At 34.9% G+C, this 14,218-nt stretch overlaps 1 protein-coding gene and 1 pseudogene across 1 annotated transcript; both read right to left on the bottom strand.

The window, feature by feature from the left end:
• Nucleotides 1-702: 702 nt before the first annotated feature.
• Nucleotides 703-2,078, bottom strand: LOC140964556 (photosystem II CP43 reaction center protein-like; annotated as a pseudogene).
• A 1,952-nt stretch (nt 2,079-4,030) lies between these two features.
• Nucleotides 4,031-5,909, bottom strand: LOC140964601 (uncharacterized). Its single transcript, XM_073424467.1, has 5 exons — nt 5,746-5,909; nt 5,365-5,436; nt 5,112-5,278; nt 4,794-4,905; nt 4,031-4,409 (listed from the first exon to the last, which is right to left on the bottom strand). The coding sequence occupies exons 1-5, from the start codon at nt 5,782-5,784 to the stop codon at nt 4,185-4,187; spliced, it is 615 nt and encodes a 204-aa protein (XP_073280568.1). The 5' UTR covers nt 5,785-5,909; the 3' UTR covers nt 4,031-4,184.
• Between the last annotated feature and the right edge of the window lie 8,309 nt (nt 5,910-14,218).

Below are 14,218 nucleotides of genomic sequence, written 5' to 3'. Positions count from 1 at the left end.
AATATATTTTTAATTTATCTTCTTTTCATTAATTAATGGACTTCAATTAATTTAAAAATATATATGTATAAATATAAATATTAATAAAAATATAAATCTATATAATTATACATACAAATATAAATTCATGTCACTCTTCTCATTAAATTAAATAATATCCTTTGTTTAATTTAGTTTGTATTTTTTTTATTAATTTATTAATGGATTTTAATTATTCTTCATTAATTAATGAATTTTAATTATTAATTCAATAATATATAATTATAAATATAAATCTATATAAATATAAATTACATGAATGTTGTTGCATTATTATTTATATGTATATCATTATATGTACTATATAGAATGAAGTAAATGATTAGTGATTAGTAAGGTGCACGATACTCAATAGTCGATCAAACAATATTTAATTCAGGTTCATCGAATAAGAATATAATAGAATAATAAATTGTCTGCTCAAGTATTAGCTTTGAAAGTTATTTGAATGAAATATAATTTTCATTTTTTCTCTTAATTTCAGCTTATGGATAGCTTGTTCTCACCTCACTATTTTACACATGTACTTTAATGAGGTATCTATTATCTATTATCTATTATTATCATAAAAGTGTGAGTTTTCATTGTTTATTTACTAAATTGTCTTTGTGTAATATGTGTTAATTATTATAGGTATGTATATTTTTGTCTTTTGGTAATCATTTATGATATACAAATGGAACCTAGCCATACATGTCCTCCGATTATATCTTCTAAATCGTCCACACTAACAATCCACCCTTCTCCTCCAAAAGGCGATTTTAGTAAATAACCAAATATGATACTTGGGCTAAGGGTCAAGTTGGTAATTTTTCTTACATCTCCTCCTCCCGGAGCCCAAGTATCATATACGCCCCCAAAATAAAGAGCCTTGAAGACTAGAAGAAAAGCACCTAGACCTAACAAGATTAAGTGAATACTTAAAATTGCGGTCATTTTATTTCTATCTTTCCATACATAACCGAAGAATGGAAAAGATTCTTCCAGTGTCTCGTGTCCTAAAAGTGAATGATAAACACCACCAAATCCCAATACTGCAGAGTAAATTAAATGAAGTACTCCAGATACAAAGTATGGAAAAGTATCTATAATTTCCCTCCCCCCCACCCCAGGACCTACCCCCCAACCTAGGGTAGCTAGATGGGGAAGTAAAATTAACCCTCGTTCATACATAGGCTTCTCTGGTACGAAATGAGCCACTTCAAATAGGTTCATTGCCCCGGCCCAAAGGACGATTAATCCGGCATGGGCTACATGAGCTCCTAGTAGTTTACCGGATAAATTAATAAGTAGGGCATTTCCAGCCCACCAAGCAAAACCGGTGGTTTCTTGGTCACGACCAGCTACAGTTAAAGTTATATTAAAGAGCGTTTCCACGTGATTGAACCTCCTCAGGGAATATAAGGTTTTCATGAGGCTGATCTTGAGCTGCCATCCAAGCACGAATACCTTCGTTTAATAGAATATTTTTGGTGTAGAAAGTCTCAAATTCAGGATCTTCCGCTGCGCGAATTTCCTGAGAAACGAAGTCACAGTAGGTTCAAAGCCAAACCGACTATTCCAAGAGCACTCATCCATAAACCGGTTACTGGTACAAATAAAATAAAGAAATGTGACCAACGTTTATTGGAAAAAGCAACCCCAAAGATTTGGGACCAAAAGCGGTTAGCGGTGACCATGGAATAAGTTTCTTCAGCTTGAGTTGGGTAAAAAGCACGGAATGTATTTGTACCATCACCATCTTCAAATAAAGTATTTTCTACGGTAGCACCATGAATAGCGCATAACAAAGCAGTGCCCAATACACCGGCAACTCCCATCATATGAAATGGGCTCAGTTTCCAATCATGAAATCCTTGAAAAAATAAGATAAATCGAAATATAACTGCTACACCAAAACTAGGTGCATAGAACCAACCAGACTGCCCTAATAGATAAATCAGGAATACAGAAACAAAAACAACAATTGCACCAGAGAATGTGATTGCATTATAAGGTCGTAATTGAATAGATCGAGGAAGCTTGAATTGACGTAACATGAAACCTATTAGTCCGAAAGCGCCATGCAGAGCAACAAAAGTCCACAGACCGCCTAGTTGACTCCAACGAGTAAAATCTCCTTGTGCTTCAGGACCCCATAGTAATAATAAAGAGTGCGCTAAACTATTAGCAGGAATAAAAACTGCGTCCGTTAAGAAATTATAGCCTTCCAAATAAGAGCTGGCCAATCCATGGGTATACAATTAAGTTACAAAGGTTGTACCTGTAAACCAACCCCTAAAGCGAAATAGGCACAAGGAAAGAGCAAAAGAAAGCCAATCTGGCAGTAGTAATGTTGTGTATGAGACCACCTATCGTTTTGTATTGTTGAGATTGTTTATCGCAATAATAGGAGAACGACGTATGTTGATGTTGTTTGTCGTAATAGTAGTGGAGCGATGTTTGTTTGTCGCAATAATAGGAGAACGATGTATGTTGATGTTGTTTGTCGTAATAGTAATGGATCGACGTCTGATGATATTCTTGGTTGTGATATCAGTCGTTGTCTAGAAACAACGAATGAATGTTCAGATAGTACGAATGAGTCATAGAGTATTTCTCTTATGATTTCAGTTATATTATGTTGTCAATACAACTTTTATTTATTATGATAATGTTTGTTGTATATATTTATCCTTCAAGGATTGTTTCCATTGGACAAGTTACAGGACTTGTGCTGAGACTTGATAGAGATGAAATATTAGGTGTGTCTAATTAAAGAAGCCATGTAGTTGATGCTGGATAGAGACAACATATTTTATTGTCGTATTCAAGTTATGTATTGTGTAATGATTTTAATGTCTCTGACACACTAATGTAAATAGTATGTTGATTGCATTATTTTGTCGTATATTATATTATTATGATCCCGAATTTTTTTATGCATATTAGATCACGTACGTGACAATGTTTGAGACGTCAAATATTAAATGGACCATGAATTTTTTTTCAAGGTGTTTAGTTATTATCAAATAGCAAGGATATAACATAAATGGGGTTCTATATTGGAAAAAAAATCAAAATATAAGAGATTTGAAGATAGAATAGCATTTTGGAAAAATAAAAACTAGAGGCTCTCACTTTATGATTTTATTTTAAAAAAAAATTAATAAAAAGTTGGGTTATGGGAGAGAGACATGGAGCAAGGATCCTCCTCGATGCATGTCATGAAGTTGTGCATTTTAGAGTCATTAGATCATATGGTTCACCACATCAAATCTAAAATCTAGGGGCCGATGGCTTTGGTGAGAAAAAAATTTTCAGCAATTTCCCTAATTCATGAGTCGTAATTTTTTTTAACTTTCTACGATCAATATATGTGGTAAATTTCTTCGAATTATACAAGAAAATATTCCAATATTTCATCTCGGCTTTGAGAGGGCATTGAAGCGGTTGAGGGAAGAGCAAACCACCCCCATCACCTACATTATCCTTCGCATCTTTATCAAAATATCAAAGTCATCAAAGGAATTGGGGAAATTCATTTGTTTTATGCGACAACAAACGCATACGAAGTCTCTGCATTCGATGATCTCAGAATATATGCTATATGCTGCACAATAAATTACAAAAAAAAAAAAAATTTGGCCGTTATTATCTTAAAACTCCAAAATTTACCCTCTAAAGTATTTGCAATAGCTACAATCTTTACGTCGGGCATAATTATTATTATTATTTTGAATAAGTCGGGCATAATTTTCTAACTGATTTATTTGTTATCCACCAACGCATACATGGAAAGGGTATTGCCACTGCCCCTTTTTTTTTTTTTTTTTTTTTTTTTTTTTTATACAGAAAAGTGGTTTCCAAACCCAAGGATAACCATAAAAAACTCAATTTAATAGCAGTTGAGCTTTCCAAGGTCCCTACCGATGACCTCAGATATGAAGTTAGCCAAAGCCAACTTCTTTCATGCCACGTCCATGCACTCTTAACTTACCAGTCCCGCCAGTTGCACAACTTTTAATCTAAAATTTAACAGAGGATTGAACAAACCAGGCAAAACATTTTCGGTGTCATTAGCAGTTTTCTTTATCAAACAAATCTAAGTACGAACTCAGAGCCCATAATCAATGTGTTGAACAGATACTAAAGGAAGATCCACCTCAGATCTCCAGAATTGATCCCACCTTGTTCCCCCTTTTGCCTTTTTTAGTATTTGTTTCGTCCTGTTCTTGTTGCTCTGCTTTCTTTTGAGCTCGAATCATAGCTCTTCTGGCACGGGGCCGCATTTCACGCACTTGTCTTGGGGGCATTGCATAATGCTCGAGAGACCTATCACCAAAAGGGTGTTCACTGCCAGCAAATATCCTTAATTTTCTGTCTCTATCCTGCACAATGAAAATGGCAATTTTAGTGTCAATCGAACAATCATAAACCTAGCGCTGGAAACTCAAATCTCAAATTATGTGACTGACATGATGTTGCCAGAAGCAGCACATTTACATGGGGATCATACAAGATAGGCATAAATATCTCACGATAGCAATCAATCATATAGCAGAGACTTCACTCCTGTGAATCAGGAGTATTCTTTAACAGGTCGGAAAAAAAAAAGTAACAGCTCAATTAAAGGGTCCATCTCCAAAGTGAGTGTTTCACAAAGTTAGTATTTCAGAAATTTTAGCGCCCCTCAATTTAAAAATATAATAGACTGATGATACCCATATAGACCAGATTAAGGTAACGCAGTTGATAAGATAACACTGACTCACATCACGTAGTTTGTTTCTAGGAAGCATGCGAAGTACGGCTTTACGAATTACTTCTGTAGGATCCTTGGCCATCTGGTCTTTCAAACTCCTTTCTTTGAGGTGGCCTATATACCTATGTCGTCAAAAAGCCACGAATGTAAGCATATGGGATGATCGCATGCCTAAAATACAATATTATCACAAAAAGTTAGGAGGTATGTTCTTTCAAATTTCCAATTTCAAAAAGAACCAGGAGTAGCAAAGGAATGATCAAAATACCAGTTCCATGATGCAACTAACCATAAAGCAACAATATACAAATTAACATCTTGTACTTGCCCTGTATGCCATTGATACAACTTATCAGTCATTTTCCTTCCAGTGACGCATACATCTTTTGCATTTATAACAATGCACATATCCCCCTCATCCCGATTGGGAACATATGTGGGCTTATCCTTGCCCTGAACAACAGTTGATATGTGTGAAGCTAACCTCCCAAGGACCTACATCAAAAGGTGATACACTGTAATCTACTGCTAAATGTATAGTAGAAAGTATATCAGCTAGGTCTCACGGAGGTGTACTCTACCTGTCCTTTTGCATCAAAAATTCTCCATCTCAAACCATCCAAATTAATACGTCTCAGCCCTGCAAGGGCTTTCTACAAGAGTATTGATGAGTTTTTGGTTAGCCCTCCTCCGGCTCATAGATTAATATCACATTACAATCAAATTATATATAACAGGGACATTGCCCTTAACATTGACAAACAACAAACAAATACTGCGTATGTATCACATGAGAGGGAAAAAAGACAGAAATTAAAATTTATCCGCGTGCACATTTTCACAAACACCTGGCACGTACTCACAAGCCACTCGAAGATTGACAGCTATGTTAGGAATAAGTAAAAAAAAACCTGAGGAAGTTACAGATAACAAACAAAACATAAGAAGCAAAAGACGCGTGCCTTAAGATTTCCACTGAAAGCTTGAGATGCAGTCGACATGGCGTTTCTGGATCCGTAGTATTTTCTTTCGCCGATAATTCAAAGTAAGAAGTAAGGCAAACAAAGGGGGAGGTTCCGGACGTTTGGGCCTCCAGACTTTCTTGATTATATGGGCCAGAAGGTCGTTTCTCGTCCAGCCCAATTGGGAGACTGGTTAATAACTCTTTGTAATTAAAGCTGTAACAAGTCTGTATCGGTGGGTTTTTTTTTTAAAAAATAATTTAATTTTAAAAAAATTTTCAAAAATAATGTAAAAAAAAGAAACATTTTCAAAACTACTGCAATCCGCGAAGCATCGTCCGCGCTTTGTAAGCACGGACGCTGGTCCACGTAAGCGACAGAACATTTTAGCGACGGAATATATATAAACACCGTCGCTAATGAGTGACAGTTTTATAAACCGTCGCTATATTGAATAAATCGTCGCTAATTCGAAATACCTAGCTCTTCACACGCTACGCATAATTGTATCAACAGCGTGCACATGTACGCCGCGGATAATCTTGAACTTTCGACGGCTTGCAACTTTGCAGCGTGCAATATACGCTGTGAAAAGCCATTTTTGTTGTAGTGAAGACAGAGAAAAAAACAAAAAAGAAATTCATCAAGCTGGGATATCTCAATTGAATGTTGTTCATTTTCCTCAACATCATTCTGTGGTCGAATGTCATGTACAAGATGTTGCGGACCAACATTAAGCAAATTTGTAAATCTGTGTATGTTCGACCAAGACAGAGTCTTAAAATCCTGCTGACCAAACAAACCAAAGTCAGTCATCCCTGAATTACTGAAAAAACTAGGTTGAATAGTAGAGGTTCCTGAAAAAACTTATTTTTTGATGAACTTATTGTCTGTTTATTTCCTCTATCTTCACTACAACAAAAATGGCTTTTCGCAGCGCGCAAATTCTCTTTCCGCAGCGTATATTGCACGCTGCAAAGTTGCAAGCCGTTGAAAGTTCAAGATTATCAGCGCCGTACATGTGCACGCTGTAGATACAATTATGGATTGTAGGTATTTCGGCAATTAGCGACGGTTTATAAACCGTCGCTGATTCAATTTTAGCAACGGCTGATTCAATTTGAGCGACGGTACTTAGCGACGGTTAATTCAATTTTAGCGACGGTTTATTACACCGTCGCTAAGTAGCGACGATTTTTATATATATTTCGTCGCTAAAATATTCCGTCGCTTACGTGGACCAGCGTCCGTGCTTACGAAGCGTGGAAGCAATTTTTTGCTTCCAGTGAAAATGAAAGTATACTGTGCCACAAAGAAAACTTGGTGGTTGTTATAGATTTGATGTAAGAAAGAGAGAGATCATTAGTTGCAGTTACATTGAATGAACAATATGGACCATTGAAAAAGTAAATACTGCTTATGTAAGAGCCATGAATGAACCACCAACAAGAAAACCACAAAGACATATATATATTTAATTTTTTTTCCTGGATAAATCAAACTAATAAGAAATAAAAGTTTCTTTAAACTGGATGAAGATCCAAGCTCTCAAAATAATGCAAATGATCATGCTCAGATATAGACATACAGAGGAAACTATATAATAGCTAGTTGCACTTACTGGGCCCGGAAGACAATGTTTAAATGCTCGGAAAATGTTTGTAAGACCCTGACCATTGCCCTGAGGAAATCCTGTGGTATATGTATCTAAGGAACGACGTAAAATACCGAGAGGCTGCAAAAGGGAATACAAACAAAAGTGAAATCAATTCAAATAAAAGGAAGGAACGGGAAAAAAAAAAACAGATAATTCATTTTGTAACTTGTGTTAGCCAATGTGATGCCAAGCTTAAGACCCAGAAAGTAAAATAGCAGCTTGCCTTAGAAGGCTGTATATCCTTTATTATGAAAAAATAAAATAAAATGTAGTCCCCCTAAATAGAACATTCTCTTTTATTTCAACATTAATATTTCTATTTCCTAATAACAATTTATAGTTTGATGATACAATAATGATTAAATCTTATAATTTAAATATAAAAATTTTAATTAATTATTATTTGTTCTATTGACAAATTTTTAATAAAAATATTCTTTTAATAAAATAAATAAATCATTGGAAGTAGAAAACACGAGCATTTGATATTAAATAAATAATACAACACAAAAACAATATTAAATTTTCGAATTACAATATTTTTCCACAAATGCTCAATTAATGCATTTCATAGTTCATAGTGAGAAAAATTACCGATCAAAATCTGTTTGAGTACGCTAGAACTCACATTTTAGAGATATTGGAGAATCGAAGTTCGATTTACCTTTTTAATAAAAATCTATTTTTTCATATTTTTATTTTTATGATTTGTATTTTTGTTATTTCTTAGGTGTTGTCGTTGTTAGTTATTGTTTTATAATATTTTTTGTTTGTCTTTTGTAATTTTTTAACGCACTAATAATTTAATTTAGTTGTTTGTTAAATTTATATTTTTTATACTTAATTAATTTCAATTCAAAGTACTAAAATTTTTATAATTAATATTTTATAAATTTCAAATAAAATAATGTAATTATTTATTTATAATTATAAAAAATAAAAAACGTTAATAAAAATATAAAATCATAAAATATAACAAAATTATTTTAAAAACTTTAAAAAAAATTTCCTTCTTATACATAATAGTTCCACCAGCCTAGTTACTCACAAGTCACGATCGCACGTTCATTTTCCCCTATTTTATGCCCCATGGAAGTGAGTTGGACAAATAGAATATTTAGTGTGTTGATATGGTCGGTCATCGATGAGGATTCCGCCATCCAAAGAGTATAAAGCCTTCTCTTTAGGAAAATCATGTTGTGTAACGACTTGACCTCGTACATCTTTGTCAGAGTATCCCAGATAAATTTTGCTGTTTTTATCTAAGAGATACTTGATAATACTTCATCTGCTATAGCCAAGTGTAAATTGGCAACATCATTATCATTCATCTCATTCCACTTTCCATCATCCGTAATTTCCACCGGTCTATCTCCAATAGCCACCAAAAAATTCTCCTTTCTTAAAACTGCCTGTATCTTTATTTTCCACAGCATAAAATTACTTCAATTGAACTTTGCTATCTCGTACCTGCTCGCCATTATGTCTACAAAAAATTAGTAGACTGGACAAAATAATCTCGTCTTAAATAAAAAATCTCAAAAAAAATTCTTTTCTGATGTGGAAGATCAGTGTAGGCCGCAACAACAGAGCATACTCAAAATTTTAAGAAATTTTAAACCAAAGCTCTGCTACCACTTGTTGGTCTTATTTGCGGTAATACCGTTACAACCAGCTATAGCTTTTGGTAAAGCAGCAAACGCTCGATCCTACAATTGGTATCAGAGCCAAGGTCACAGGTTCGATTCTCGTTGATTGCAATGAGTGCAATTATTGGGAGGGAGATTGTTGGGTGCAATAATTGTCCCTGCTTGATAGAGCGATCGAACCGTGGTGCTTGAGTTGCTGTGCGGTTTAAAAGATTTAAGTTGCACAATTACCTCCAGCTATAGCTTTTGATAAAGCGGCAAGCATTCAGTCCTACCGAGAGCAGTAGTACTGGAAGTCATTTATTTAGTGGTGTTATTACTTGTTTATGTATATACGAAACCAAACTAAGGAGTGGGGATGAGAATACAGTAGAAAAAGTTTGTGGGTACAACAGACACTTTGATATTTCTTTTTGGGTGTGAGATTGGTAATGGGGCCCATCCAAATAAATCAATTTTCAAGAATTTTTTTTTATATAACATGGACACTTTTTTTTTAATATTAAAATAACATCAACATCTTTAATTTATTTAAAATAAATTCATCCAAACATATCAACAATTTATTTTTAAAATAAGATAATATAACTTATAAAACTGTTTATATAAAGAACATAGGTGTTTATGAGCTATTTTAAACAAGTTTAGCTAAACACTCTCTAATATGATGTGTGTGTATTAGAAATTTTAGTCATTTTTTCGATATGACGCTGATGTGTAACTGATACATTATTGACATGTGTATGTCTGTAATGTCTACTACTTAAGATACTACTAGAATTTTTTTTATAAACTCATTTTCGAAAATTACCATCTTATGCATGCCTGCCACTGGAAATTACACATTTTAAAATAACAGCAGTCAACTGACAGATGAAAATACTGCATTTTTTAAAAAAACAAATCATCGAACTTAGCCTTGCGTTTTAAAAAAATGCGAATATGAAACGTGTAAAAATCCTGACAACCATAAACATAATAAAATGAATGAATATGAAAATATTCATCCACTCTAACTCAAACGTAATGTGCGGAAAATACGGTACTCGGGTTCGCGTGCGCACGTCCAACTCCGCCTACTCAGTTTTCGGCACCTCCAATCTCCAGATCAATATGCTCACCTGCATCATTCAAACCTAGTGAGTCTAAAGACTCAATACACCTGTAACGTTATAGCAAGTACATATACATAACAGGCAACAGTGAAAAGTAACATAATACAAATACATTTCATGATCTTAAGAGCGTAAACGTAAACGTAATAAAGCATAACGTGTCAAAACATGTCTCAACATATCATCATATACTTTTCCATTTTCTTTAATTGAATTTCGTTCATTTGTTGTGACTTTCGTATCAGCTTTATTCGATAGATCCATCTACGTATAACTGTGGTACCCGGTGGCAGGGACATCAGCGACAGTATTACTCATCCACTGACCCTTGGCCTTACATATCATCGTATTCGTATTCGTATTCGTATTAGTCACAACCAACTTTTTTCCTTCAAAACATGTCATCATATTCATCACTAATAAAAATCATGCATATAAATAAATTTTTCTTAAAATCAAATATGCAACATATTTTTCATATTAGCATAAAAATTCATGTTCTTGATAACATAAACATTTAAAACATGTCAAATAGTGCTTAGGGCGCTGCTAGGACTGCTAACTCGACCTGGGTAACAAATGAACATTTTGCCTCTGGAAACCTTAATTGATCATTTTACCCTTGGAACTCAAAATTTTTACCCGAAGCCAGCCAAACACCTTAAAACATATTTATAATCCACTCTTAGACGTAAACTTGAACATGTTTCGTAACTTATACGATTCGTTTTAAAACATGGATCGGAGTCTCGGTTTTAACCCGAATAAACCCGAAACGCAACCAAATTTTCCCAAACTTAAACCACTAAACCTACACACCCTACCAACCCTTAACTAGCCTAATTCTAGCCGTTTAGTTCTCCTTAAGCACGGCTGCAACTTGCTGGAATTTTTGCATGTGCTCCACTTCACACCTTACTCGGCTATTAGTGCTAACCCCTCGGCCCAAGCCCCAAACCACCAAGACCGGACCCTAGCTAGTTACCCTACGACCATGACCGACCACTTAGGACCCCCATTGGACTAACCCTAAGCACGCCGACACCCCACGCACGCACAAGGCTCGGACGTGCCGAGGAAGTTTCATCCGCCTCACCAAAACCACTCGGCCTTCATCCAGCCCAACCAAGACTCGACTCCAGCTTAGTGACCCCTTCACTATCGTCCTAAGCAGTCCCCTAACATCCCATTTCGGCAGCCCCTTGCACAAGAACACGAAGAACATGAGTTGCATAAAAGATATATGCATGTTCATGTCAAAATCTTTGCAAAAACGTAACATCATGCTTTAACAAATAATTTTTCAAGCGCGTGAAACCCGACCCGACGCCCACCCCTAATTCAAAGTACTAAAATTTTTATTATTAATATTTTATAAATTTCAAATAAATTAAATTAATTATTTATTTATAATTACAAAAAATAAAAACGTTAATAAAAATATAAAATCATCAAATATAACAAATATATTTAAAAAACTTTAAAAAAAAATTCCTTCTCGATACATAATAGTTCCACCAGCCTTGTTACTCACAACCTCTGCCTCGAGAACCACCCATCGCTGCCATCGAAACATTGAACTTTAAAATAGGTTTTTTTTAATTTATTTATAAAAGTAATGATATTATTGGGAGAGTCCCTTCTCTCCTCCACCCCCTTGAACAGGCTTTCCGCGGTACCAAGCTCACTTCATTAAGTCTTCATATAATAGGAGTGTTTATCGCCACTACCAACTACAGCAACCGAAAAAAGGAGCTAACCGACTATTTGTTAATACAATATGACATGAACCTTTATTAGTTACTATCTCGTCAATTGCATTAATACTTGCACAATGTACAAATTATATTGAATGAAACTTATCAATGCACAAAAATCATTTGATTATATATATTACATGAAAAAAATGATTATTTGTAATTATATTACATAATTAAATAGAAAATAAATTGAAGACTAGCCAAGACAGTAAGCAATCATATGGACCGCTCTGCCGTCACCACCGGTCTACCACCATTTACAACTTTTGATTTTATTTTAATGTAATTAAAAAAATTTATATCGAAAATATAATATTCAATTGCTTCCCCTAGTTGAACTATGAATTTACTGATTTTTACACTTTATTTTCTTAAAACCAGGACAAAAGAGAACCGTGAAAATGAAGCTACAACACATTTTATTTATTGATATATTTCACCTTGTATTACCGAAATTTTTTTTATTAAAAAAAAACTATTTTAAAAATATTATTGGTTTCCTCGTACTAAAGTGGAAAGCCAAATGAATCCTACAATAACAATCTCTATTATATCCACGAACGTTTAAAAAAAATAATGACCAAACCACACTGGCCTATGTAAAATTCACAGATTTAATAACAATCTCTATTATATCCACAAAGGCATTTTTTTAAAACTGCAGTATTTTCATATGTCAGGATTTTTACACGTTTCATTTTCGAAAATTACCATCTTATGCATGCCTGCGATACCAATAGAAATTACACATTTTAAAATAATAGCAATCAACTGACATATGAAAATACTGCAGTTTTAAAAAAAACAAATCATCGAACTTAGCCTTGCGTTTTAAAAAAATGCGAATATGAAACGTGTAAAAATCCTGACAACCATAAACATAATAAAATGAATGAATATGAAAATATTCATCCACTCTAACTCAAACGTAATGTGCGGAAAATACGGTACTCGGGTTCGCGTGCGCACGTCCAACTCCGCCTACTCAGTTTTCGGCACCTCCAATCTCCAGATCAATATGCTCACCTGCATCATTCACACCTAGTGAGTCAACACACCTGTAACGTTATAGCAAGTACATATACATAATACGCAACAATGAAAAGTAACGTAATACAAATACATGATCTTAAAAGCGTAAACATAAACGTAATAAAGCATAACGTGTCAAAACATGTCTCAACATATCATCATATACGTGTCCATTTTCTTTAATTGAATTTCGTTCATTAGTTGTGACTTTCGTATTAGCTTTATTCGATAGATCCATCTACGTATAACTGTGGTACCCGGTGGCAGGGACATCAACGACAGTATTACTCATCCACTGACCCTTGGCCTTACATATCATCGTATTCGTATTCGTATTAGTCACAACCAACTCCTTTCCTTCAAAACATGTCATCATATTCATCACTTATAAAAATCATGCATATACATAAATTTTTCTTAAAATCAAATATGCAACATATTTTTCATATTAGCATAAAAATTCATGTTCTTGATAACATAAACATTTAAAACATGTCAAATAGTGCTTAGGACGCTGCTAGGACTGCTAACTCGACCTGGGTACAAAATGATCGTTTTGCCCCTGGAAACCCTAATTGACCATTTTGCCCCTGGAACTCAAAATTTTTACCCAAGCCAGCCAAACACCTTAAAACATATTTATAATCCACTCTTAGACGTAAACTCGAACATGTTTCGTAACTTATACGATTCGTTTTAAAACTTGGATCGGGGTCTCGGTTTTAACCCGAATCAACCCGAAACGCAACCAAATTTTCCCAAACTTAAACCACTAAACCTACACACCCTACCAACCCTTAACTAGCCTAATTCTAGCCGTTTAGTTCTCCTTAAGCACGGCTGCAACTTGCTGGAATTTTTGCATGTGCTCCACTCCACACCCTGCTCGGCTATTAGTGCTAACCCCTCGGCCCAAGCCCCAAACCACCAAGACCGGACCCTAGCTAGTTACCCTACGACCATGACCAACCACTTAGGACCCCCATTGGACTAACCCTAAGCACGCCGACACCCCACGCACGCACAAGGCTCGGACGTGTCGAGGAAGCCTTAGCCGCCTCACCAAAACCACTCGGCCTTCATCCAGCCCAACCAAGACTCGACTCCAGCTTAGTGACCCCTTCACTATCGTCCTAAGCAGTCCCCTAACATCCCATTTCGGCAGCCCCTTGCACAAGAACACGAAGAACATGAGTTGCATAAAAGATATATGCATGTTCATGTCAAAATCTTTGCAAAAACGTAACATCATGCTAGAAC

Source organism: Primulina huaijiensis, chromosome 18, assembly GCF_012295235.1.
Source record: "Primulina huaijiensis isolate GDHJ02 chromosome 18, ASM1229523v2, whole genome shotgun sequence".
Taxonomy (NCBI): domain Eukaryota; kingdom Viridiplantae; phylum Streptophyta; class Magnoliopsida; order Lamiales; family Gesneriaceae; genus Primulina; species Primulina huaijiensis.
The sequence above is the reverse complement of the archived record's forward strand: the minus strand, read 5'-3'. Positions and strand labels throughout refer to the sequence as shown.